Source organism: Leptinotarsa decemlineata, unplaced genomic scaffold (genome assembly GCF_025532065.1).
Source record: "Leptinotarsa decemlineata unplaced genomic scaffold, Ldec_3_MD MMD2_tig00026369_RagTag_RagTag, whole genome shotgun sequence".
NCBI lineage: Eukaryota > Metazoa > Arthropoda > Insecta > Coleoptera > Chrysomelidae > Leptinotarsa > Leptinotarsa decemlineata.
This window is the reverse complement of record NW_027412709.1, coordinates 5,661,928-5,689,899: the sequence shown is the minus strand read 5'-3', so window position 1 is coordinate 5,689,899 and position 27,972 is coordinate 5,661,928. Positions and strand designations below refer to the sequence as shown.

The 27,972-nt window shown below is 33.0% G+C and overlaps 1 protein-coding gene across 2 annotated transcripts; it reads left to right on the top strand.

Moving 5' to 3' along the window:
* Positions 1-6,460: 6,460 nt before the first annotated feature.
* LOC111510100 (uncharacterized) lies at positions 6,461-27,147 on the top strand. Of its 2 annotated transcripts, XM_074185193.1 has the most exons (5): positions 6,461-6,617; positions 14,593-14,678; positions 15,431-15,514; positions 20,729-20,941; positions 26,918-27,147. In XM_074185193.1, exons 1-5 carry the CDS (start codon positions 6,611-6,613, stop codon positions 27,005-27,007), a joined length of 480 nt encoding a protein of 159 aa, XP_074041294.1. In that variant the 5' UTR covers positions 6,461-6,610; the 3' UTR covers positions 27,008-27,147. The 2 variants fall into 2 exon arrangements, with proteins under 2 accessions (XP_074041294.1, XP_074041295.1); XM_074185194.1 differs by lacking the exon at positions 15,431-15,514 and having other exon boundaries at positions 6,462-6,617.
* The last annotated feature ends 825 nt before the right edge of the window (positions 27,148-27,972 follow it).

Genomic DNA, 27,972 nt, shown 5'->3' with positions numbered 1-27,972 from the left:
AAAGCTCTATACTTGATCCGATCCTGTTTGCTCTCTATTCCTCCAATCTCATCTCAGATCAGAGTCATTGCAGATGCACTTTCATGTAGATGATACTAAGATATATCACAATTTCGTTCCTCTAGATGTGAATGATTCTTGGGGGATATTCAATGAGGCTTGAAAATTTTTTATAAGGCTGCAACAGACCACTGTGTCTCTTGAAATTTCATTATTCAGATGTTTCATCATTTCAACCAAAGTACAAGTGACTTGATATTTCAGAATTCATAAATATCGAGTCGGTGAAAGAAACAAATACACTCTCAGATTCCAAAAGTAAGTAAGAAACTTGATACGACTTGCATATTCTCCTTCAAGATTGATATATGTTGTCAAGCAGTATCTTTTACCCAAATTAAAATCAATCTCATATCAAGCACTGATTTAACAAATTTCAAGTACAACTCACACTGTATATGAAAAACATTCAAGTGAGCAGTATGAACGCAGAATTCAAAAAATCAGAAATATGGGCTTGAGACTCAAAGATGCCTATTGGTTGAAATTAAGTAACAGAAAACTCATTCATGCGGCTAATCTATTTCATACAATTATTCGTAGTAGAAATCCAGGTTCAGGAGAACACTCGCTTTAACTTTTTTCGAAGCTAAATTATTTCGCAGGTGTTTCAGTTACCTGATATGTTTTGTGATAAATAACCTTCTTCTTGGAATGCGTTCAGCTGGGTTTGAAAATTAAGGCTCAAACTTTCTCCCATTTATTCATCACACACATCAGTGATATCATTTCAGAGCTTCACTTCGTTTCGTTTGATCATTTGTTTCTGCAAACTCACTCATCATATCAGTTAGTGGAGAGATATTTTTTAGCGTTTAGTGGAAGGAAATAATTTGCAAATAATAACTTCATTTAATATTTCTATGATCTTTTTTTCGGAGAATAAATGAAGATGTTTCTTATTATTATTATTATTATCAGCGTCAAATTACGAACAGTGTCTGGAAAGCCTTCCAGACAGATATCTATAGCAATTGCTCATCGAGTTCTGCTCTAATTACTCATTTCTCGTGACTTCTTCATGCAAAGATTGTATCAAACATGCAAAAGGGAAGATGAAATAGCGGAAAACTAGTTTCTCATTCACTATCAGAAAAAAAGAGTTATGAATATTTTCATCTTCATGGGACTCCAGTTCCTATTGTCTGCTTGATTGAGTAATAGAATCCGACCGATTAGCATACATCTTTGTGCATGTTACACATAAAATGGAAAAAGTTAATGAATTTGCAGGAAAGATATAGCAGACATTCATCTCCATATGCGGGTTTTATAGATGGTGTCCTTGCGGTGTCGCTCCTGTAGTACTCAATACTTACTTCCACGTGTTTGCTAGGTATTTATAGAATTCTGAAAAAGGGGGTTGGTTGGGTAACAGGATCAATTTTTTCTAAAAAAAAACAATTGTATTCTTGCAGACGTTTCGTATTCAATTAAATTCTTCTTCAGGGCTCTGGAAGAATGAATTTTCATGAATATACCTTTCACAGAACTCATTTCAATTTCACAAGAAATAATGAGTTATCATTTAAATTACTCACCGAAAAGTAGTTTTTTCGTATTGATGATAATACTATTTTAAAAATCATCAACACCAACACAAAACGACATGAAACAAACGAATGGCTTTATCTCTGATTCTGATAGGGTGGTGTCTGTTTTTTAATCAATGGCAGAAAGAAAAAGAATGAAAAAAGTGTAAATTATTCAGGTATTTCACGTATCAAATTAAAATATGCGGTCATCGATATCTCTTCTAGTGTTAGCACTATCGCATTTGAGGATATGTATCACTTCACTCAAAAGTCTTTTTGATGAGTATGGTTGAACATCTGAAATAGTTGGATGATCAAAATAAAAAATGTGTCCGTATTATTTTTCAGGTCCAACGAAAGCTGTGGAATTTTTCATATTCAGTTTCTTAGAGTCTCTCATGTGTGCTGAAACTCGTGTTCAAAGATACCGTCCGCTTTTACCAACATAGCATTGTGTAACTGTATTTCTTGTGGTGTTTTAGTGTTTAGAAATAGGTACAATCCAATATTGTGTACAAATTGAACTGTGGAAGCTGTCGCAAATGCTATGTTGGTCAAACCTTACGGTATCTTAAAACACGAGTTTCAGAACACATGAGAGACTCCAAGAAACTGAATATGAAAAATCCCACAGCTCTTGTTGAATATGGACACATTTTTGATTTTGATCATCCAACTATTTTAGGTGTTCAACCATACTTATCAAAAATACTTTTGAGCGAAATGATACATATCCTTAAATGCGATAGTGTTAACACTAGAAGAGATATCGATGGCTTTAATACCGCATATTTTAATTTGATACGTTAAATACCTGAATAATTTACACTTTTTTCATTCTTTTTTTTTCTGCCATTGATTAAAAAACAGACACCACCCTATCAGAATCAGAGATAAAGCCATTAGTTTGTTTCATGTCGTTTTGTGTTGGTGTTGTCTCGAAAATTTGTTGTTTGCAATGTGTTTTTTATCTTTATTTTTCAAGTACGTATCTAATATGTCTGATGATTTTTAAAATAGTATGTATTATCATCAACACGAAAAAACTACTTCACGGTGAGTAATTTAAATGATAACTCATTATTTCTTGTGAAATTGAAATAAATTTTGTGGAAGGTATATTAATGAAAATTCATTCTTACAGAGCCCTGAAGAAGAATTTAATTAAATTCGAAACGTTGGCACGAATACAATTATTTTTTCAAAGAAAAAATTGATCCTGTCACCCAACCAACCCCCTTTTTCAGAAAAATTATTATATCACCAAACTAGTTAACTATTTGTAGGATTATCCAAGATATCTTAAACTTCGGAGAATGCCGCTTTGTTGTGAGAAAATTACGAATGGAAGTTGCTGGATAGTTTGAGTAATTATTTTCATAAAGGAATTAACGAAAACCTATGATATAATAGTTCATTCTAACTTTACAGTTCACAAAACTGCAAAATGCGGCTATAAAATATCTCCATTAGGCGCATTCATACTTCAGTTCTCCTGTCAGTTCATTTCGATGTATGAACACGACTAAAGAAGATAGTATGTAGATAAACACGTTTTCTGTAAAATGTTCAGTGGGGATCCCATAATGGAGTGTTACTAAAGAACAGAAAGCTTTTATGTTATCACATTTACTTTTTGTGATAAATTCAGTAATCAACTCTCTCTATATCTCTACAGAATGTTCAATTGAAATAGATAATTAAAATTGTGTTTTTCCACCAGTTCTTGTGAAATCAAGTACAACATGAACACAGAATTTTGAAATTATTGAATCACGGTTTTATTTGCTAACACGATCCATAAGGTAAATTGAAAATTTTGAACATAACATTCCCATGTTCAACCATAACTAGTAGTGCCTGAAAAGGAAGTCTCGAATACCTAATGATTCAATATATAGGTTTTTATAGATACGTAATTCATAACAAACAACCTGAGACTATAACTTACAATTAATTTTTTTTAAGGTTGACAATATTAAATTTCAATGAAAACCTCGTCGAAACCCCTCTTTTCAAGACATAGGTACAGAAGATGCCAACAAAAATCAATAACTGTTTTGTGAAACATAGCTTCGAATCTCATACGAACACTGGTTGGTGCAAATAAAGCAAGATGAACGAAACAATAGTCAATGTGATTGACGTATAAATAACTCGTAACAACAACTCCACTGATAGAGTAACATAATACATGATATGGATATTTTCAATTCGAAGGCAAGTGAAACTGTTTCGAAAACAGGTGATGACCATATGTTGGAGGGAACAATATGGGAAATTTGTTATTTTTGTCGAAAAATGAGAAATGAAACTCTCTATGTTTTTACCACTTTCATTTGTAAATAACGTTACTGCAGTTTCTCCTATAAGAACATTTTTAAACTTATACATTAAACTAAAAATGATTGATTACATTAGCCCTTATATGACACCACTTTAGCTAATAACAGAAGTACTACTAACTAATACTAATAACTTAATTGAGTACCTACATTTTGTTTACCTGTGACAATGTGGGTACGCTAATTTGAAAACCAGTGAGTGAACTAGATCGATTTGATCATTTAACAGGTTGCACCCGCAATGTTCATGCTTATGAATTTCCAAGGATTTCAAATAATTGAGTTTGCAACCCTTCTTTGCATAGTGCAAAATTTCCGTATCGATTAGATTTCAGAATTTTGGTTACATCCCAAGGAATGGTTTGAAAACGTCAAATGGATCGAAATGGATGGTCATGTTGATTTCCTATCACGTAGTAATGGCTGCAATCATCAATTCATTGTTATTTTTTGTTGTAGGCTAACAATTTTTTATTTCATCTAAAATAGTCATCAAATCTTCAACAGATTTCGAGTAAAACCGTTGATATATCCTTCATTTCCTCAGGAAAGCGGTGTCTGAAGTGAATCCTGATTCTATTTTCATTCGATCATGTTGCTTGAAGTTTCAAATATATTTTTCAATTTTTTCATTGTTTTTGTGGTTTCATCTACTGTTATTGTCCAATAAATAGCAATGACTCGATAGCGGAGACTCCAAAATGAAAACATTCCCAAATATAATCAAGCAGAACAAAGTCATATTGAATCTTTACATTTTCACAATTGTTATTCGAACAGTTCAACTTCTCGGGAAACCTTTATAAACTTTTGGTCACGATTCACATATTACTTTGTAGACTCCTGATTCGTTACCTTAGTCTCTTTCTGACTTGTTGTTTTTCATATGTTGACGCAAGGATTACCCATCTCAAAGGTTATGTTGATGTTTTCTTCTGTAAGTAATCTTTCATATATTCATATATATATATTTCATTTATATATATATATATATATATATATATATATATATATATATATATATATATATATATATATATATATATATTTTATATATATTTCATTTCATATATTCTTTCATATATGTGAGTGTCAGTGTTATTTTCATTACGGGGGTATACTTGGTTATTGATCTGCTTGAAAGGTTTTTGCCGAAGATGTGATAGACTATGTTTGAGTTAGAATTGTTATTTTCTGCAATTTGTTTCATCGATTTTGATTATTCATGAAATTATCTATGGATTCTGATGGGTCTATTGATCATGTTATAGTTAGTTGCTAATTTAGGTTGATAAAGGTAATGAAGGAAGTTGTGAAATCATGTTTGTAATTGTGAGGTCTATATAGTATATTGAATTATTGATTTCTATCGTGAATTTTATGTTTTCGTGGATAGAACTGATTCATTGGAAAAGTGATAATGACTTCACAAAGATATTCACAAGATGTGGAATAGAATATCATGGCAAAAATTCTGAAAAAATTTCAATGCGATAGTGCTACTTGATATCAACCTGGCTTATATTGACAAAAGGGAATATTACCAGGTTGAATCTTTTTACGATTCCTCAGATATTGAACATTATTGTTGCTATGAGCAATTCTTCCAACATTGTTGTTGCTACAAAAATTCATATATCTTATGAATTGTTGAAATATACCCGCTCAAAGCCTGCTTCCAGGTACACTAATTTCTAATCATCAAAAAGAAACCTCTTTTGATGACATGGTTTCTTCATTTTGTATATCCAGTTTTGTTATACACCCAGTTTATATTTTGGAAAGTACGTCCTTCTCCAATTAACCTCTAGTCTGTTTAAATTTCCAATTCAATTTTTGAGAACAATGTGCAGAATGTCGGTGTACTTTTGTAACACCTAACTCGTTTAAACTTTATCCAAAACTGAGAGTGCTTCTGATAAAAAAGCATTTCTGTGACGATTAAATTTTGGTGAAAATTTCCATAAATGACACATCCAAAATTCATAATGGAGAAAATTCATTTGAAATTTGATGATTCCGAATTTTATTCCAAGTTTGTATTCTTCGTATCTGTACATATCTTGTTCACATTGATTTCTTGTTTCAATATGTCGAATTTGGTCTAATTATATTAGCATCAATTCTGATAATATTGAATTGTTTGTACACATCATATGATATAATTCTTTTCATGGTGAAAGTTTAAATTTTTATCCTTATGCTTTTTTCTAAATTATTCACACTGCAATATTCAGTAGTATTGAGTGAATGCTTATTATTCAGTTCCTCTGTACATTGAAAGTACTGAATACTGACTATAGTTAAAGTGGTTGAGTGAATTCTCTAAATACTTCGTTTCAATGAAACTCTCTCCAATGTTATAGATTGCCTGATATAAACATTCATGAGAATTCCACTGTAGTATTCGGTATCTTCTTGAAATATTTAAATTTTTTTTGTCAGTCTGCGTTGAATCAATTTTGAACTCGGATTTTTGTGCATCATCGCCCGTGCTAATTGAATGCAACAGTCATTATAACGTTACCGTATATACTTGCGGGTAGGAGGGATTTCAACGCTTGGTCAAACCAGGAACTCTCTATTTGTGACAGTTTACTAAAGAACTTGATCAGTACCATAATTGAAACAAGTTGTGTTGTTTTTGTTCTGAGCGAGAGTGTCGTAAAAATGAAAGGTAAGTCTTCCGTTAATAAACGCTCTTGCGAAGGTTACTCGGCCTTTCATCAGTATCCAATGTTACAGTTTTATATTATTGTTGTTTTCTGTCGTACACAGTATGTGGATGGAAAGTGGTGAACTGTTTCATCATTTTTTCATTCAGATAAAAACGAACAGGATATTCAGATAAACTATAACAACAATATATAAATATAAAGGTAATTTCATGCTTCCGGTTTTCTCACTTTAGTTTTATACTGACCTGTAATTATACCAGAATCAAGCTATTTTTGTTTTACTCCATTTGAAGTTGCATCAACCTCCACGGTTATCAACGACTGAATGGAGGAATGACAAAGGAATGACATAGGATTGAATGAGTTGATATATTCGAAAATTTCACAATATTTTCAATATTATTCTTAGGTCTTGATACGTTGTTAATTGAATGCGGGATGTCATGAATTCCTCTTTCATTGGAATATATCACTTCACACATAGGGCTGGTGTCGCTGACAATGAGGTATCCATGGAAGAGTGACATGACCTGGATTTTTCTATCTGTAAAGATAACATAGTTTTCTGTACTGATTGAAGGACTGATAGCATCTTCAGCTAATCGGTCAGTTTTCCTTTTCGTTTCCTATTATACCTACGTGAGAAGGTACCTATGTTAATTTCATGAATATCCCTTTTCCCTAGAGTATATTAATCAGTTTTTTATATGACGAATGGTGGGATGGTTGAAGAATAATTGGTTGATTTCTTCAAGGGCACATAAAGTATCTGACATAATCAAAAAATATATATTTTCCATTTATCTATCCGAATCAAAATACCAACTTATTTAACTACTTTATGTATGTATCATTCGATAGAACGTTGATCACTCACACTTCACTTGATTATATAACATGAAACTTTCTAATATCTACCAACCTATAGTACAACCAAAAGATTAGCGAACTGAATAAACATTCAACTGAAAAACTGTCCGTGAAAATCATTCCTACGAGAGAATAATTTACAAATCAAACCATGTTGAATTCAATGAGTTGAAACTTCCCTTTTAGATTTGTATAAGTCACACTAACGACTTGATAGTAATAGAGTTTTGAAAAAAGTGTATTTCAAATTAAAACGTCACCTATGGATCGACAGAAGACTGAATCCACGATAATCAATGATAAACCAAGTTCCTCAAGAGGGTCAATTGCAAAGTCGATCTTTTACACTGACCGCCAAACGTTCATTGTCTTTCTCTGCATTGTTTCGATTCGCCCTAGGTATCATCAGTGGTGATAGGCTGAATCATAAATGGATTGTTCGACTCAATTATGATTGAAGAATGAGTATGAGGACTGGTAAAGTTATGTTTTGGTGAAATATTTCATGTCTGCAAAAATATTTTTAAGAAAACTTGATCCAAGTAAATCACGTGTGATTTTCTTTAAACCCACTTGACCAGACTATGAATGATTCATAATTCAGAAATTACTTTGTTATAAAATACATTTCACAATATGGACTTTGGAAATGTAAGTTTTGAAATCAATCTACAAGAACCTTTCTGTTTTTTTAACGCTGATATATTAAGTATGTTGAATTCACACAAAAATCAAAATCTATCAAATATGTATATCATAAAGGGATGTAGTAAAAAAGCTTTTTGATATTCTATTTCTCCATCTTCATACAAGAGTTATGGGAAAATTTCGAAGAAAAGAAGAAAGCAAGCAAGTACAGAAAAAACTCTTCCCAAAGATGTGTAGGTCATGCACAGAAGTTACTTTCAGATACAAACTGACAAAAAATCTTTTCCGGGATACCTAAATTTGAACTTGGTGGCTTCATTCCTTGCTTCTGTATGAAGCTTGAAAGCTTTATTTCCAAATATTAATATCTCCTGGAAATATACGCCTTTCAATCTAGATACAAATAGTTTTTGAAAACTCTTCATCTGTGTGAATGGATTAGACAAATTTTTGCATTCATTACAATTTTTCTGACGAACATTCATGGAACGAATAGATATAATTCACTCGAAAAACTGAACTGTAGTAGAAACTCGAACTATATTTATCTCTTGATTCAAATTGTCACCATCATCAGGTTCCAGTCATCATTGAGGTTCCATTATTATTCATTCTTCTCTGATTTTCTCGTGAAAATTTTTCAATGAACCCAATTAATATATTATCTAGAATAGAAATAACCACATTCAATTTCGAATCTGAAATGACAGTGAAGATTTCTCTTACGAACATAAAATATATGGAATCGACAGGAAACTCATATCGCGAATATCAACAAGGGTCCCTTCGAATAAGAAAACGCTTTCCCAATCTTATGTTGCTTCCACGGCGAATAGTTTACTTGATGATACTAGGGCTCAATAGACTGATCAGTGGTTATCATCAATGTATAATTTTGAACTCTCTACGACAGCAGAAGAGACAAAGATATGTTCCTTCGGGAATAAACACTCCTCACTCAAAATTACCCTTTATACTCAATCAACGCATATGCAAAATATTTTTCAAATACAACCGAGTAGACAGAGAAATATTTCTCGTCAGCGCATCAAAGTCTATCGATCATGATGAGTAGAATTTGGAACCTCTGATGTGAACCGAATCGATGATGAACACTTCCACTCCAACAGAACAGAAATACTGTCTCTCGACGCATGTTTCGCTAACCAAGTTAGCATAATCAGGAAATCCTACGGTCTACTACCACTACTAATGACTATGCTAATGTCTTCTTACGTATCAAGACGAAACATCCCCATTACAGTTACTCCTCGTAACTGATGTTGTTTGCTTCCTGACCGATAAAATATGATCTTCTACCTATGAGTACGTGAGAGTGCAAAAAGTGAGGTGTTAGATATTAGACCCTTGCCACCGTTCATAAAACTCATTTCATCCTTTTTGGTTTTTGAACTACCTTAACATTTTGAAACATTCCTCACTCATTTCGTTGCCATTCTCTATGGCATGTTGGGCAATATTGGACTACACACAAACTGAGCGTACTATAGCTTGCTACAAGGAACATGTTTCACATATTCGGTTTCATAGATCAGAGGTGTCCAGTTTTGTTCAACATGCCATAGAGAAATGCCGCAGAATAGTTGAGTTTTACTTGAAACTGTTGAGACCGAAACATGACAACAAATTTTCTCGAGAATTGCTCTCGAGAGTTCAGAAATCTAAATTTAATACCTAAAATCCCTCTTTTCGCACTCTTAGGTTATCACAGGTAGAAAACTAGTAAAGATCAGATATATCTAGATACGTGTGAGAATATTATCATAGTCGTTAGTAGTACTGTCTCCATCATCTACCAATGATGTTAACTTGAGTAGCGGAACGCTCGATTTAAAGAAATCTTGTTCTCCTATATTCATGAAGAAATATTTTTTTAAACTGAGAAACATATTCTCTCAATCGATACGTATGAGAATATTATCATAGTCGTTAGTAGTACTGTCTCCATCATCTACCAATGATGTTAACTTGGGTAGCGGAACGCAGAGAGACAATATTTTTGTTCTGGTTAGGGAAAACTTATAATCAAATTCTATAAAAATAAGTGGCCACGCGATGCGAATTCATGTTTCTTATTTCCCTATCAGCATGGCAGTTCCGATTCTAAATAATTTTCATCACAATAAAGGGTTACGAATAAAATGTACTTTTGTATTGGTTATAATGCGAACGTAGAACCGCGCTTATTTCATAGTAGGCTCTTGAAAGAGGTGCTACATCATTATACTAAATGAAATAGTAAAAATTCAAAATTGAAGACTACCATCATCCATCTGTTTGACAGATGGAATGAAGGTTTAATATGTGACATTTTGTATATTGAGAAGTAAATAACGTGTGATTTCGCTGAAAAACTCGTGACCAGACTATGATTGATTCATAACACTCATTTGTTTGATAAACAAATTTTACGTCGATCAGAAGTATGAAGTTTATAGGATTCACAAACGTTTGGTTGGTTTTTTTGCAGGCATAACTATTGGATAGTACCTAATTCAAATTCACCTGTTTATAAAAAATATGAAATCAAAATAAGAGCTGCAAAAAATTTGGCCTAACTAGCAGTTAGTAAGTTTTGAAAAACAAAGATTTGATGTGAAAAAATGGTTTGAGAAAATTGTACTGTATGAAAGAAACGGACGCAGCATTGTAGTTGAGCGTGGTGCGTGCGTCCCTCACATGAGTCAGAGTATGTATGTCATTTGTTCAAGTAATTTGAAAAAGTAATTGTATTTTGGACCGGATATAATTCGAAATCATGATGTAAATGTGAATTCGAATCTGTGAAGCGTAGGGCGAAAAATTTTTGAGATATTTCTTTATTTCAATAGTTTTAATGAGATTATAAATCGATACACAAATACCTTTTTTCCATTTTGAAACATTGTGAAATGGATCATGCAAATAAGTATTTTTCAGTTACTTTTTTGCATGATTTACACTCTCTGCATAGAGTTTCTTTTTTCAAAATGGATTGCTTATTTTTTACTTTGGAAGTTTTCACATTTTTTGTATCAAAGTAGTAGGAAGCCAAAAACTTTCTTTCCCAAAAATTAGTTACTTCAAAAATTATAACCCTTTCAATGTAAATATTGCATAATCAGTGTCGATATTTCAGCAAACAATATTGAAATCACATAATTATTACGTTTCCATGCATTATTCATAGTATAATGAAACTTCAATATAAATGTTTCATTTTGATAGAATTTTTTATCCTGGACTAATTTGATCACTTTTCACAAACTGCGTTTCACAGAAGTGGTCAAACTTCAACCTATCGCTGCAGGCCCGTCTCCATAACGGTGTTTCATTAAGGAATTTGAAAGGGAATTTATAAAGCTCAATTGTTCCCAAGGATACCATCATTGAATATTTGTTTTTCAATTTTGCAATTTATTATCTGAATATATAGTTGGTTGAGACCAAAATTATCCTAGGTATGATATTTTTCTTGATAGCATTGTGACCTGAGTAAATATGTAATACTACGTTTTCTGATTAATACCGTAGATTGCTGTGGAAAGTAGTGTGATGACTGCTACCTAGGACATTCCGAATTATTTTTTATGTTTCAGTACGTTCTTTACATCATAAAACCATTCAACATAGTTTTTTGTACTTATTTTACTTGTTTTTCGTAGGTTATTTTTTATGAAAATTATTACAAACAAGAATCAACACAGTAAAAATAAAATTCTCAGAATGAAGAACATTATCTTGATTTAAAGAAATCTTGTTCTCCTATATTCCTGAAGAAATATTTTTTTAAACTGAGAAACATATTCACTCAAGTTGAATTTGGATCATTATTTCAAATGGACTGAATAAACGCTTCTTTCAGGTAAAAAAAATATTTCACCAAGATTGTGCATACATTTCAATAGAAATAATCACATTAGCTCAGGAGAAGTAATTATGCATTCTTTAGTCTGAGCAAAATTTAATCTCGAAGCAACACTGTTTTGGGTTTTGAAAGAATGATATGGAACATTATTTAAATGAGAAATCAATTGTTTTCTTTTGAAGAGAAGCATTTTTCATATATAAATCGAATATTTCATATCATTTACTTCATCAAAGATGAACTTATGGTTCTGTTTATAAACTGTTCCTCTCATTTGGATGTATTTACTTACTTGAATCCAAAGTATCTTATTTGTGATATGAACAGCTATAAGTGGTAAGGAAAGAAACTTAATAATACATTACATATTTATGATTGGTTTATTTGAAGCAATTGCAAATGATAAATATTATCCTGAAAAAGCATGTGATAAATTTTCTTTGCTAATCTTTGCTTAAATATTATATTCCAACCGCACACTTTTGAGAGATCATACAGTTATACAAATAACAGAAATCAATATCCAATACGAAAACATATATAAAAAAGGGACATATTCTTGACAAATTGCAAATTAACAAATTAAATAAAATCGAAGCCTATAAACACACATTAGAACTCGGACAAGAAAATGAATTAATTTAATAGTAATTTTATACAAATGAAGTTTTTAAAACTAGATGCCATTCTGGTAAATAACATTAAAAAATCACTATCGTCGATCAAGTTCTGCATTCTGCTTTTGTTTGTCGGATCACTTGGATCACTTCGATCCTGAAATGAAAGAAGAAATCAGAACATCATTTATAGCCACTATTTCGAATATATAGAAAGGTAGAAATATGAAAACAGCAGCCACTTAATCAAAAAAATATTTTTTTTTTCAATAAAACACTGTTCAAGTGGGTTTATTTCGTTAACTAGCCCAATTGTTGTTCACATGCGACTAACAACCCTCAAAATTTTAAACTTGCCTGAGGTCTTATTATTCAACATACGATTCCTAGCAAGTTAAAAGGAGCTTAAACATTATTTGATCAGAAATGAATAATCAATTCAAAAGACGTACCTCAAATCCCTTTGAAGTGGACAGAAGTCTATACAGAAAAATTGACTTTCAAAATAATTATTAGAGGATCAATGAATAATATAAAATGTTTCATAAAAAAATGTAACTCATGATCATACAAATATACTTAAAAGAATATGATTCGCTATTTAAATAACTGTTTTCACATTTTTGGAAATTCATATTTCATCTCTAGTGAGTTTGGGAATATTTCTACCTATTTCTTACATTCCTGAAGGAAATCTATCAAACAATTTCAAGCTGAGTAGGGTATATTCAATTTGTTCCCAATGAATAACATAAAAACATTTCTGAAGTGATTACAGAAAGCAAAGACGTTTCAGAATTCAACAAATATTTACATGTTGAAATCAGAAGGTGGCTGTCACATATAGAAGCTTTTTATACCTACTGGTGCCTATTTTGGTATTTTTTGTATTACAATTTATTGTCGAAACTATAAGTACCTCTATCTTTCAATAAAACATGAATTCGTTCTAACAAATTTTATTTAGAAAAAAAGCTCTTATTTGAAACGAGATAAAATGTATGTTCAAAACAAGAGATTGGCAAATTTGAATTGACATGGAGGATTTTTCAGTTTGAATTAATATACACTTGCAGAGCTCGGCAAATGTAATAATGCATGTGTGAAAAATTATGGAGCATTGGTATAATTTTCGCAAAATGAGGGCAAAATTAAGAATTGCCGTCAAAGTTTACCAGTTTTCTTCGGTACTACGTATACAACGCTAATATAGCGGAGTTTTTCACCCATGAAAATATCTTTCAACTGTACAAGTCCCCAGTCTTGTAAAATATGTTCCCTTATGGTAAATACAAAATAATCGGAAAGAAATTGTTCTGCCTACATAAAACACTTCCTCCTCAAAATCGTAACACACCAACATCTCTTTCCAACACATACTGGCGCGTACGCGATGCTTACAATGGAATTCCCCGCTCCCCTCCCACTTAAGAGGGTCATAGAAAGATCAGAGTACCACAGTTTTTTCAAATTGAAATTCCTGTTATTTTCAGTCGATCATAATATAGTTTTGTATTTAGATTCACAAAACTATTATTATAAACGAATTGAGTTATTTGAAGGATACAGTATTAAATTCAAACGAACTCTTTGTGTTCAGATCAAGTTGATATTGCTCTCCATTTGAAGCAGTTCATTTCTCCCTTCAAATAGGTGGTGGATTTTGAGATGATATATTTTCTTGATTCAAAATAGTTCATTTTTGCAATGATATAATCAAACGAATGATGCCGTTGGAAGGCCAAAAAGTTTGATTTCTTTGTTGAAAAAAGTGTGATTTTCTGTTGGAACATGGCGATGTTGGCATGAAGTAATAGTTTTTCCAATAGAGATAAAAATTTCAAAGCAACCTATGATCTTCTTTTAAAGAAATACTTTTTACTGTGAATGAAGTTGCGTTTTCTAATCCAACATAATTAATTTTTCATATATCATCTACATGATCAATTGATGAATTTTATTCATTTGCAGATATGACGAGGCTTACAGTTTTCATTTTAGTAACTGTGACATCATCAGTCTTTGCTGCACCTGCAGATAACGATCAACTTGATAAGGTGAGAAAATAGTGTTTGTTTGATGAGTCAACAAAAGATATGAATGAAGTTTTTCGGATATCTGATGTAGAGAAATTATGTTCAGGAGGATTTAGTGCTTGATGTTTTTCACGACTCCTAGATCCAGATAATTTATGATCAATGAGTCACGGTTTCTTGAAAATTTTTCTGCCAATCCACAAAGTATAATACTCATATATAATCATTCAATTCATTCAGTTTTATACAAAATAAATATCAAACCCTGGAATTTCACCCAAAATATTTTTCATATTGACGAACTATTTTATATGAATTTTTTTGAAATTTTCATTACAATCTTAATATTTTTCTGGTGTAACCTTTCAAGAGACTATTTAATAAACTTCTGGTGCAATTTGCTGAACACAGTTCTACCACACCTATTCCACATTATTTCAGTCGCCTTCTGATAATATATTTGTCTATCAAAACGCGCAAGGGACATCATTTTTGTTCTGATGTGAGAAAAGTATTTTCAGTAATTCCTTAGGTAGAATTGAAACCTCTGGCGTAAAATGAATCTGAAAAAGAACACTGTTCACACACCATAATGAATACGCTGTCTTCCTATTGGTGTTTGTTAAACAAATTAGCATCATCAGCTCCAGTTTTTATACATGTGATTTTTGTTGAAAATAATCGCATTTTTCGCCAGTTCATATTATGTTTTGAATACATCTAAGCTACTATGATTATTCACAACACACTTCGAGTTTTTTTCTGTCTTGCAGAGAACTCCCAACAACGGCTTTTTCATCAATGCAGAAAAAGAGGTATTCAGATCCCATAGAGAACTGGGATACCATTTCGATAAGGTACTCAAATTGTATTCTAGAGAGTTACAGAATTTCATCATTGCCACAATATATTTTTCTTGAATATTAATGATTGTTAAAGAAAATGGATGAATTTTCACAACTGGATGTCTCAATAAAATCGATTCGAGATTTCTCTGCACGCCATTGTGACAATTGAAGGTTTTTCTTCAATTCAGTCCAACTGAAAAAACTGTATTCCCAAGTAGACCTAAAAATTTTAGACCATGTTTATTGGTGAATACGAAGTGGCAATAGTAGTATTCATCTGTAGTATTCACAAAAAACCTGTACATAAAAGACTCAAAATATGAATTATTTAGAATATACAACAAACGTCATTCATTTTGCGGTAGACTTTTAAATTTTTGTATAACAATACATTCATTTGTTATATTTTCATCGCGTATAAAATATTGCAATGTATCATTTGTATAGCATATTTTTCAAAATTAGAAGCTCCTTCAGTAACAAAAATCAGACAGAAAAACAATTTATTTTTGAACGAATTTTTGGGAAAAAATTAAACCGCTACAGAAAATGAATTCTACATGACAAATTGAATTGAATGCTCAAATTGACAACATAATATGCACATCATTTGTTTGTCCATACAATTTCTATGCAAAAACCTCTAGCATCATGAGTGTAATGCTATTGCATCTTATTTTCTCTTTGAAATGGTCGAATTGAATCTACTCATGTCATGACAGTTCGTGATGACATGCATTGGCTCATTTGATATAATCCCAATGAAGAAAATCTTGTTTGAACTGAAAGGGTTCATAGGAGAGGAAATTTTTTGTAAAAAAAGTTTCGGCTTTTTCCTTCTTCATCTTTGTACAAAAATATATGAGAATCTTCCAAAGAAAATAAATAACAAAGATGTGTTAATCATTCAAACTGAAAAAAAAACCTCTCGAAACAACTACTTTCCTATAAATATTGAATTTCACGAAAAAAAAACTTTTAAAACAACTACTTCCCATATGAACATTGAATCATACAAGAAACACCTTCTATTCAGTTTGTACTCCAAATATTCGTTATGGAATTTGATCAGATATCATTTACAGGATTGCTACAAGAACTAGTTTATAAAAGACTTGAAATTTCACCGTTTCAAAAAGATTTTTTCTTTTAGTTTTTGTCGGAAAGTTAATTCTTTGCTTGATTTGCACATCTTTGTAACGAGTATATTCCGAAATGTATTGCCCTAATCCATCCTTTGGAAGATTTCCGCATTTTTTGTACAAAGTAGAAAACTAGATAGCCAAAACCATTCTTTTCCAAAAGTGGATCCCTTCTTTCATTTCAAAAGAGACGGATATATAATATCATGGAATAAAATTGAAAATATATTAACAATATTGGGAAAAAAAGCATTAGTGAATCAACAGGGTCGAAACAAAGGAATCATCCGTTTTTGATACTCATATATCTGAAATTTTTCCAGAGGTTTCGATTTCTAAATATCAAACATACCGTTCAATTTTCCTCTTCATGCATTGATAACGTGGATTCGTATATTGCAACAAAATCTATTAGGTACTGAAACTTGCTGAGTTCAATCCAGAGACAGTTTTATTTCCATGTACCTTCCTAATTTTAACAACAATATTTTCTTGAAAAATGATCATTCAGTGCCTGAAGCTCTCTTCATCATTTATCGTTAAAATTTTCGAATAACCTGCAGAACACTTGCTTTTCGAGGTATCAAACAAATTTATTATTGAACGGTAAAAAAGAACATTTCAATTTTTCACAAATGATCTCATTATCAATAAATTGATGGATGTAGCCGTTACTACGTAGTAGGAGAATATAATGAAAAGAGAAATGAAAATTTCTATGTTTTTTACCACTTTTGTTTGTAACTAACGTTATTGCAGTTTCGTCCTATATGGACATTCTCAAACTTATACAATAAACTGTTTTCCTCTTATTGTATAAGTCTGAGAATGTCCATATAGGACGAAACTGCAGTAACATTAGTTACAAATAAAAGTGGTGAAAGACAGAAATTTTCATTTCTCTTTTCATTATGATCTCATTATCATCATCTGTTCCCTATTAAAATTTCACAGAATAACGGAGATTTTCTGAAGGAGTGAAATATTCAAGTCGATGACAATTCTAAAGAAATAATATGAAAGACGGTATAGCCTCTGTTGAACATTCTAATCAGTGAACTTGTTTAGAGTATGCACAAGTTGGAGTAGAAATGCCGGTCCTATTTGACGTATTCCTGAACAAATTCTAGGTAGGTTTGGTGACTCATATGGTTGAGATGGATCAACGATTACTCAAACTTCCCTGCATTTATTATTTCTGACTTGAGTGTTCATTTATATTGAGAGCCGAATTCTCTATTCCAGTATCTGAAAAGTCTAAAACATCTCAGGTTCGTCCGACCTGGATATTACTCAGATGCCATTAGTATTGGTCCCGTTAAATCGATTATTCACATGTCTCAAACTATTTTTAGAATGTTTTTTCATCCGTGGGATGTCTTCATTCCAACAAGGAATAATGCTATTTGAATTTTAGCCAACTCCAAAACACTCAATTTTCTAGGTCTGTATTAACAACTGTATCCTTTGTTTCTTGAGAATTTTGAAAAATGCCTTCTAATATTACAGGTTGAGTTCGATGATCAGAATAACATTTTTGATCATACATATAACAGATTCAAATATAGTCATTTTTGAATGTACTAACTGATGTTCTATCTATTAATTTCCTACACCATGTATATAAGGAAGTAAACATTCATTTCAATAACATATTATTCATTATAACATTGATATCAACAGTTCAATAATAACTTTTTGAAACTCTCAAAGATGCGAACTCGTTTTTTCCTTTTCATAAAATGGATGTATGCATCTCCACTCACAGGCGATTTTAGTGTATTTGGTGACAAGTGTGAATCGTTATGTTCATGCCACGTGCCAGTAAAAGGATGTCTGCAGAATGCTGTATAATGTCGGCTGTAGGTAGACCCACTGTGATTCGAAAGCGCATATAGATTATAACGACGAGGAGCCACATTGTCTGCTGCATAATTGTTCATATGTAATCCATCTATAAGAAATTCGATGGCAACATTTAACTTGCCTCTAAATCTTTCTGTCAGAGAAAATCTTTCAAAATGAATGACTAAAACTCGGGGAAACTTATGAATCGATAGAGACTTTGTGCATTTTCTTCTTTCCTTGCATGAACACGTCGGTTTTTCATGTCCATCCAAAGCTTCCTCTCTTGTGAAAAAATCCAAGCTTTGTGATAAACTCAATTGGCCAGTTCGTTGTGGTATGGGGAGTGATATATCCCAGAAAAAATCGAAGTTTACAGATGAGTGACTAACGAAATTATCTGCAATCTTAGAGTTATACGGACTCAAATAAATCAGCTATGACTCTTGTGATTTTCCGCTGTAGCTCAATTTTTCATTAATCTCTGTTGAGGTCGATTTAGGTTCCTTAATAATTCTAATAACGTCATCATGTAAACCTTCTAAAAGATAACGAAGGAACTCCTGGGCGTCTTGAAGCGCATGACCCATGAATCGAGGAGCAAAACTCTGAATCTGACTTTTTAAGGAGACTGTATTCACTACTGTTTCAGATGAATCTTCTGACCACAATTCCTTGATAACTTCTGCGAAAGCTTTGATTAAAGCACCCTCCGTACTAGAAATATTAATATTGATATATTTCATGTACTCATTCTTTTTCAAATATTTCGGTAGCCATCTCGTATTTGATAACCTGTTCATGAAACAGGTGTTGCCAATATTTTTCAAACCATTAAGTCCAAGGGTTTTGACTGAGAAATGTATCACTGACCTAATTGTGTTTTAGCCGTGCTAACTCCATTTTGTGATGTTCATAGGAAGTTCAATTTTGATTTGTGGGTTCACGAATATTCCATCTAATTTTTGAGTAGACGGAAGAAAGAGTACCTGATAGCGATGTGGCATTACCCCTTTGAATGGCGATACTGATTCTGTGAATTAAAAATGAACATGCTTAGTTGTCATTTGCAGAATTCATCATTCATCCACCATTTTTTTCCAAAAACACTAAAGGTTTCAATTGCAACAGGAAAGAAACAGTAGGAACTTAGCAGAGTGGAGTATTTCCGAAATAGTAAATAGTAAACTCTAGTGAATGTCCACCTCTTGCATTCACGTCAGTACCTTTTGAAGTCAGGAGGTGTCTGTAGGTCCACAATATCTTTTCCACATTTTTTACTGGTAGCGGATCCGAACTATAGGAACCATGATTCAATGACGACTCGTTTTTGATAAGAAAATTGATTGGCGGAAGTATACTCAATCCTCTTCAGATCACCTATCATATATATTCTTGAAATTACTGATGTTTCGATATGTATTATTATTTTCTACTTTTTTCTTTTCTTACCTTCTCTAATGTCATGACTATTTCTCTATAGACACCAAATTTCTGTACGAGAGCAATATCAATATCAGATACTACTCTTACTTTTTACTTATGATACATTCACGGACTGTTCGCTTCTATGGAGCTCCCTCCAATATCTTATAAGAGGTCTGATATTCCTAATTTCAAAAACAGTATTTTTGGAAAATGCGCATTCACTGCCTGGAACTCTCTTCATCGTTCAACTTTGAGATGATAGAATGACCCGAAGAATACATGGTTTTCGATAGCTGATAAAACTTAGGTACGCTTCACTACGGGTCACACAACACCAATGTATTGACAACACTAGATCAATTTCCCACTTATCTCTCACAACAGGTAGAAACTGCGAAGAACTGATTCCAAATTTCAGTTCTACAAGTGACCCCACTGGTTCTATCACGTTATCGACTGATCTGAACATTGATTTTAGTTTCCTTATTGTGTTTCATAAAATGAGTTATGTCTGGAGAAATTCCGTTTATACTAGAGAAGATACTACCGCTTATGAACATGGGTAATCTTTTTTATCCGAAGTGAAATTATTATTTGCAAATAGCAATTCAGTGAATCTCCAATCCATTCAATATCATCACTCGATAATGAATAGGCCCCCAATCGTAAAATCCCGGTCAATACAAAAATGTCTGTCAGTTTCATAGTAACAATCGTCATAAATCTTTTACGTCAGAATTTAAGACATAGTTTTATGATTGTATTTCAAACTCGTTTGGTATTTATCTCCGTAAACTGTATATTCCAGGCCACAGTGAATGACGTAGCCGTAAACACAGTATCTGAGGAGAAAAAGGTTAGTCAAACCGTACAAGGAGCAAACCCACCCGCATCCACTGTAGAAATAAGCGGAATTACGACAGGGGCTAATGCACCTCCATCACCACCAGTAGAAAACACCCCCTTCAAACCTCAGCGGGCGGGATCTATGTTCGCCAGATTCATTGATGACATATTCCAAGTAAGTGACATGAAGATTATCATTATTAATTTGAAATAAATTCAACAAGAGTTCATTAAATGTCGAAAATGTTTCCATTTCATTGATATTCACAGGTTGTACAGGGCTGTGTCCACCCATGACAACAATTTCGTCTGAGTAGATCTCTCATAATCTCCTAATTATCATCAAAACAAAAACATGGTTCAATATCTTTTGCATAGTTTTGATTTATTGAATGGAAATATTACTTCTTATACCTGTGAATAAAACCAGTTACTATGGAATATTTAATCCCAAATGAAAGTGTGACGTAGATGTTTGAATCAAAATTTGTTGAATCATGGCGAGAAATATTTTTGAAAGTTCAAAAACTTACTTGTTCAATGCATATACAATTATCATTTTTTTAAATTTCTGGTGCAAGTTTTATAATACAATCACTGTTTATGGTATTGAATTTTTTAATAGTTATATGGCCTATTTTGTCATTTTGAGAAATGAAACAGATGAGAAATTTCTCAATATAAACCTTCAGTTGATTCAACAAATGTAATAAATTGAAATTGAATTTCAGTAAAGTATCATTTACTATTGTAGTTTGTTTCGAGAATAATAATCCAAGGCCAGTTCAGTTATTTTCATAATTAGAAACGTGCCGGATATGTCAGCTGAAAGTACTTGACAAAGTTATCATTCATGGATGGCTTTTTTATAGACCCCATATCAGGTGGGGAAATGCTAATTTTCTCAGTTGAATGATTTAAACATTTTTCTGAATTCAATTCAGACAGATAATTCCTATTTTTGCAGTTCAATTGGGGGAAGCTATAGAATTGGACCTTGAATGTATAAATATCTGTTCAAATCATAATAATGAACACGAGTAAATTTTGATATAATTTAATTTGAAAAGTGTCAAAACGCATATGGAAAAATTTAAAAAAATATTGGATAACATCTTTTCTACTTGTGTGCCTAAATTTAAACAATATGAGAGTTACAATAAATTTACTGTATGGTATAATAGAGATATTAAAAAATTGATTGTAGAGAAGGAAAAACTTAAAAAAATAAAACGTTTTTTAGAATATCATCCAAAAAATATCTGGAGGTGAGAAGAAAATGTAAATCACTCTCGAAATAAGAACATAAAAACTATATCAAAACTATCGAACACAATGTGAGCACTGTCTTCAATACTTTTTGAAAATATGTTAACAAAAATAAAGGTCAAAGCTCAACCAATGAAAATGTTATATACAATACTCGTAACATGGAAATTCCACTAAAAAATACATCACAGTATTTCGCAGAGTGCTTTGCCATGGTGTACTCTATCAACGCGAGCAATTATGAAACTTCCAAAAATCTTCAGGACGTAACTAACGATACCTTCTCAATAACATCTATAACTGAATCAGACTTTGATGATGCAGTGAAGAAATTAAAGCCAAAAAAATCTGCAGGTGTAGATGGTATACCGCCGTATATAGTAAAGGGTTGCCATGAATGGTTACGTCACCCAACACTCCACATATTTAATATCATAATCAACAATGCTGACTTTCCGACGCAATGGAAAACTTCAATTTGCATACCAGTTCATAAAACAGGAAACAAACGTCGTATAAAAAATTACAGACCGATATCTGAGTTCCTTCCAAACTATTTGAACAGATAATCCATACTAAACTGTACGGTTATGTGTAAGGTGCCTCAGTTGAGCAACAGCACGGGTCTATGTCCAACAGATATGCTAACACAAATTTGCTATTATATACCAACGAAGCAAATAACTCCTTAGAAAATAAGGTTCAACTGGACACAATATTCATGGATTTCAGCAAGGCCTTCGACAGGGTGGACCATGGTGTATTGCTGCACAAGTTATATCGTTTTGGACTCTCCGACAATATCATGAATCTGTTTCGGAGCTATCTTCAGGATGGATATCTTGTGGTTGAGCATGATGAAAATACCGCAGGCAGATTCCATGCTTCTTCACGGGTAGCCCAAGGTTCAAACTTGGGGCCCTTGTCCTTTTCGTTATTTATTAATGACTAAATGACGTATCACTAAAAAGAGTGCATGAATGCAAAGACTTGGGAATAACCTACAACTGCAAATTATCATTTAAAAAACATGAATTTCACTAGTTCGGACTTCCATTGTCTACTATATGAAATGATTTGATATCCCTGAAACAACTAAAAAAGAAGAATTGAAAATGAGTAGCTGAAAATAACAATTATATTAACCAAAATAAACCTGAAATGAAATAATAGTGAAATAAAATACAACTAAAAATAGAACAATTGAATAAATAAAAATAAAGAAATGAAAACAGGAAAATAAAAATGAAAAGTGGAGAGATTCCAAGTCACGTTAGTTCACGACGTTTCGATTGTTAGTATTTACAATCGTCTTCGGGTGATGACTGGACTGATTCCTCCGAGAGATGACTATTTATAGGTGGTTCGAGTACTTTCACTTATCCCTGCTTTCCATTTTCCGCTTCACTGGTTCCGTGGGAGATGACCGTTTTGGCGGGAGTTGGCCATTTTTCGCTTGATGATGGGTTTCCATATGTTGCGTATTTCTACGCTGGCTTGGCTGAATACGTTGTTGGACAACATGTATGCGGCTTCTTTGGATTTTCTCCTAAACCAATGTTCCTCTCTGTGCAAGATCTCAGCTTGGGACCACTCGATGTTGTGTTGATGAGTCCAAACAACATGGTCTGCTATTCGTGATTTGCTGGTTTCCCCTCGCTGTGTGTGTTTCTTGTGCTCGGCAATGCGAACATTCAATGGCCTCTCAATTTCACCAATATAGGATTTTCCGCACTCACAGGGTATCCGGTTAATGCAATTCGTGGAATCGCAGTCCGCGTTTGGTGGCCTGGTTTTCGTGAGGCTGCTACGGATAGCGTTACCGGATCTGAAGCAGGTTCTGATGTTGTACTTGGAACCAATTCTTCTTATCCTCTCTGATAATCCTCTGATGTGTGGAAGTGCAAGCACTGGTTGTGACGGCTTCTCTTCCTTGCGAGGCTCCTGCTGTCTTCTAGCCAAAGTCTTTTCTACCATTGCTTTGGAGTAGCCATTCCGTTGAAGATCATTTTTGATGATGTCTAGTTCCTTCTCGAGACCTTCCTTCGTATTACAGAGCCCAAAAGCACGGTCTAATAGAGTCTTGTTTTTTCAAAATCTAGTACAAACAACAGGTCTATTTTTTGGACAAGGAAAGATCATCGCTAACACCGCACCACAGTAAGCCCCCTCACTTGTATGGACTACCCAAAATTCACAAGAAGGACGTTCCGCTTAGACCGATCATCAGGTCCAGAGATTCGGCTACTCAAAACTTGTCTAGATTTTTACTTCCCTTGATACAACCATCACAAGGAAAAACATCGTCTTTTGTGAAGAATTCAAGGAATTTTGTCGAACTACTAGGGTCAGTTGAGGTCACACAGGAATATCAACTAATTAGTTTCGACGTGGAAAGCCTTTACACCAACGTTCCGGTCGAAGAAGCGCTCCAAATCATACAGAGAAAGCTATCCGAAGACGGGAACCTGAAAGAGAGAACGAATCTACCTATAGAAGTAATCATGGAATTACTAGGATGCTGTGTACGAAACTGGCATTTCCAACTGAAGGACGAATTCTTCACACAATATGAGGGACTGCCAATGGGATCGCCACTTTCACCAGTCATAGCCAACATATATATGGAGTGGTTTGAAACTCTGGCCATTGAAGAAGCCAACAAGAAACCTCGAGTCTGGTTGAGATATGTTGACGACACCTTCATAATATGGAATCATGGGAATACTGAACTAGACGCCTTCCTGAAACACATCAACAGCGTTGAGACCTTCCATCAATTTCACAATGGAGAAGGAAATCCACAACGAATTGCCATTCTTAGACGTTTTGGTGAAGAGGACCGACACTAAGTGGGAAACATCTGTATACCGAAAACCCACTCATACGGGACAGTATCTGAACCACGAATCCAACCACCATCAATCGACTAAAAGAGGAATCATCAAGACTCTATTAGACCGTACTTTTGGGCTCTGTAATACGAAGGAAGGTCTCGAGAGGAGCTGTCACAACCAGTGCTTGCACTTCCCTACATCAGAGGATTATCGGAGAGAGTAAGAAGAATTGGTTCCAAGTACAACATCAGAACCTGCTTCAGATCCGGTAACACTATGCGTAGCAGCCTCACGAAAACCAGGCCACCAAACGCGGACTGCGATTCCAAGAATTGCATTTACCGGATACCCTGTGAGTGCGGAAAATCCTATATTGGTGAAACTAAGAGGCCCTTGAATGTTCGCATAGCCGAGCACAAGAAACACATACATCGAGGGGAAATCAGCAAATCAGGAATAGCAGACCATGTTTGGACAAATCAACACAACATCGAGTGATCCCAAGCTGAGATCTTGCATAGAGAGGAACATTGGTTTAGGATAAAATTCAAGGAAGCCGCATACATGTTGTCCAACAACGTATTCAGTCAAGCCAGCGTAGAAATACGCAACGTATGGAAACCCATCACCAAGCGAAAAATGGCCAACTCCCGTCAAAACGGACATCTCCCACGGAACCAGTGAGGCGAAAATTGGAAAGCGGGGATAAGTAAAAGTACTCGAATGACCTATAAATAGTCATCTCTTGGAGGAATCAGTCCAGTCATCACCCGAAGACGATTGTAGATACTAACAATCGAAACGTCGCGAACTAACTAACTTGGAATCTCTCCACTTTTTATTTTTATTTTTCTTTATTCATTTCTTTATTTTCATTTATTCAATTGTTCTATTTTTACTTGTATTTTATTTCACTATCATATCATTTCAGGTTCATTTTGGTTAATATAATTGTTATTTTCAGCTATTCATTTTCAATTCTTCTTTTTTAGTTGTTTCAGGGATTTCGAATCATTTTATATAGTAGACAATGGAAGTCCGAACTAGTGAAATTCATCATGAAACATTGTCAATCACCTTCAAACAAACATTTAAAAAACATATTGAACATGTAAGAAATGCCGCAAATCGAGCTTTAGGATTCATTTTAAGACACTCTTCTCTTTTTAGAAACACAGATTTCATAAAAGTACTCTATTTCACGTGAATACGGTTCTGGAATGAAATGGAACAAATTCAGAACAAATTTCTAAGGTACCTGTATTATAAGAAATATCGTAGTAGACCCGATTACAACACAGCATTAGAACACCACAATTGAGAACTCAAGTTATTTCTTATTTTTGTTGTTGCGAGTTGTAATAAGTACTGCTCGTTGTTAGATAATAATACATCCCCAGATTATATTATATTGTATTATATAATACTAGCTTTTACTCGCGGCTTCGCTTGCATTTATGCCATTAAATAAGTGTCAGTATAATAGAAATAAATCAATATGAGAACTTCATTTTAATGCTTGGCTGGGATTATCAATTTTTAAAAATTATTACATACGATGCTTTACTGAATTGCAACAACAAATGTTAAAATGTATTTCACTGTAACAAAAATAAATAATTTTAATTTTTTTCATCTTACATAAAAAATAATATTTTTTTGATAAAGCCTATGTTACTTCTGATACCTCCAAGAATCTGTTTACAAAATTTCATGATGATCGGTTGAGTAGATTTTGCGTGAAACCGTAACAAACGAAGGGATTTGTAGGGATATCATTTCATGTATATTTCTTATGTCTTCCTTATGATGAGGCCACCAGACCTGTTAGGGTGAAATAAATAAATGAATAAATCATTTAATATGACAGCAACTTTACGAATAAATCAGAAATTCCTCATTGATTCTCAAAACCTTGAAATTCAAAAAAAGAAAATTTTGAGTAGACAAAACTGGTGTAATCCACTGAAGCTAAGAGTTATTTGATATTTGCAACTTGAATCTGAAAGCAACAACCAATTAACGTTTAATTTTTTCTGTTTCAGATTCCCATAACTGTCCTCCAGAATGTAGCAAGACTCATCACGAATCCATTCACTCAAAAGAAACCAGATGTAGTTGCCACTGTGTCTTAAGTTTCTTATATCGTTTTATGTTCATTTGTTGATTTTTGTATTCATTATCTTTCATTCATGTGATGTTTTGTATATAATTTATTTTCCGTAAACAGAAGCAATATTATGTATTTTGATTAATAAAACGTTGACCCAAGAAACGAGTTGGTGTAAAATAATTTTTGAATGATAATTGAATAAATTATGATTCTACAAGTACGATCGGCCAAATTCTTAGTACTCAGGAAAAATAAATGAAATGAAAATGAACGGAATGTTGAAATGATTTGAAATAGTTGCAATATTGCAAAATGCTTTTTTTATTTAATTGCAATCAGATATAAGGCTAGAAACATGCAAACTTTGAGCAAACATTAATCAGCAATAGAGAATCAATTCAAAAAAGTTTTCAGGTTCCCAAATTTTGAAATTTATACTTGAAATTATAATGAATTATTGAATGTGTTGCAGTGAAAGTGAGGTGAGATATCTATATTCATGACATGAGAAAGAATAAGAGAAAGATTTCTTTTGAAGTATCTCCAGGAAGTGTGGCTTTTATTTTCCATAATTCAACTCGATTATTCCATTTTATTTTTTCATTTCATTCTGAATAAGTTACTATTTCTGAGTACAAAACTAACTCATTTGTCTATGAGTAGTTATCGAGTTTCCTATTACACGTTGTGAACAAAATAAATGTATTTCGATTATTTTTGGGAATAAAAATATCGTTGTCGCTGGAAAATATTCAGGCGAGTACCGGAAATTTAATACGTAATTTATGATGTGTTCCATTTTTATCATTTTCGCGTTCAACCAATTGCTGTTTTTCTTTTTTCGGATTGTTTATCGTGTTCCTAATTTCATTTCGGGTGGGTGGTCGTTCTTCATTTTGTTGATCTTCTAATTGGACTAGTTGATTTACTAATGTATGATTTTCGTTCTTGGTATGATCAGTTCCATCTAACAGTTTTTCAAAAGTA

Bases quoted from the DNA above. Each gene is read 5' to 3' on its own strand.
- LOC111510100 (XM_074185193.1), top strand. The intron at 14,679-15,430 runs GTGAGAAAATAG...TCTGTCTTGCAG, and splicing joins ATAACGATCAACTTGATAAG to AGAACTCCCAACAACGGCTT. The intron at 15,515-20,728 runs GTACTCAAATTG...TGTATATTCCAG, and splicing joins TGGGATACCATTTCGATAAG to GCCACAGTGAATGACGTAGC.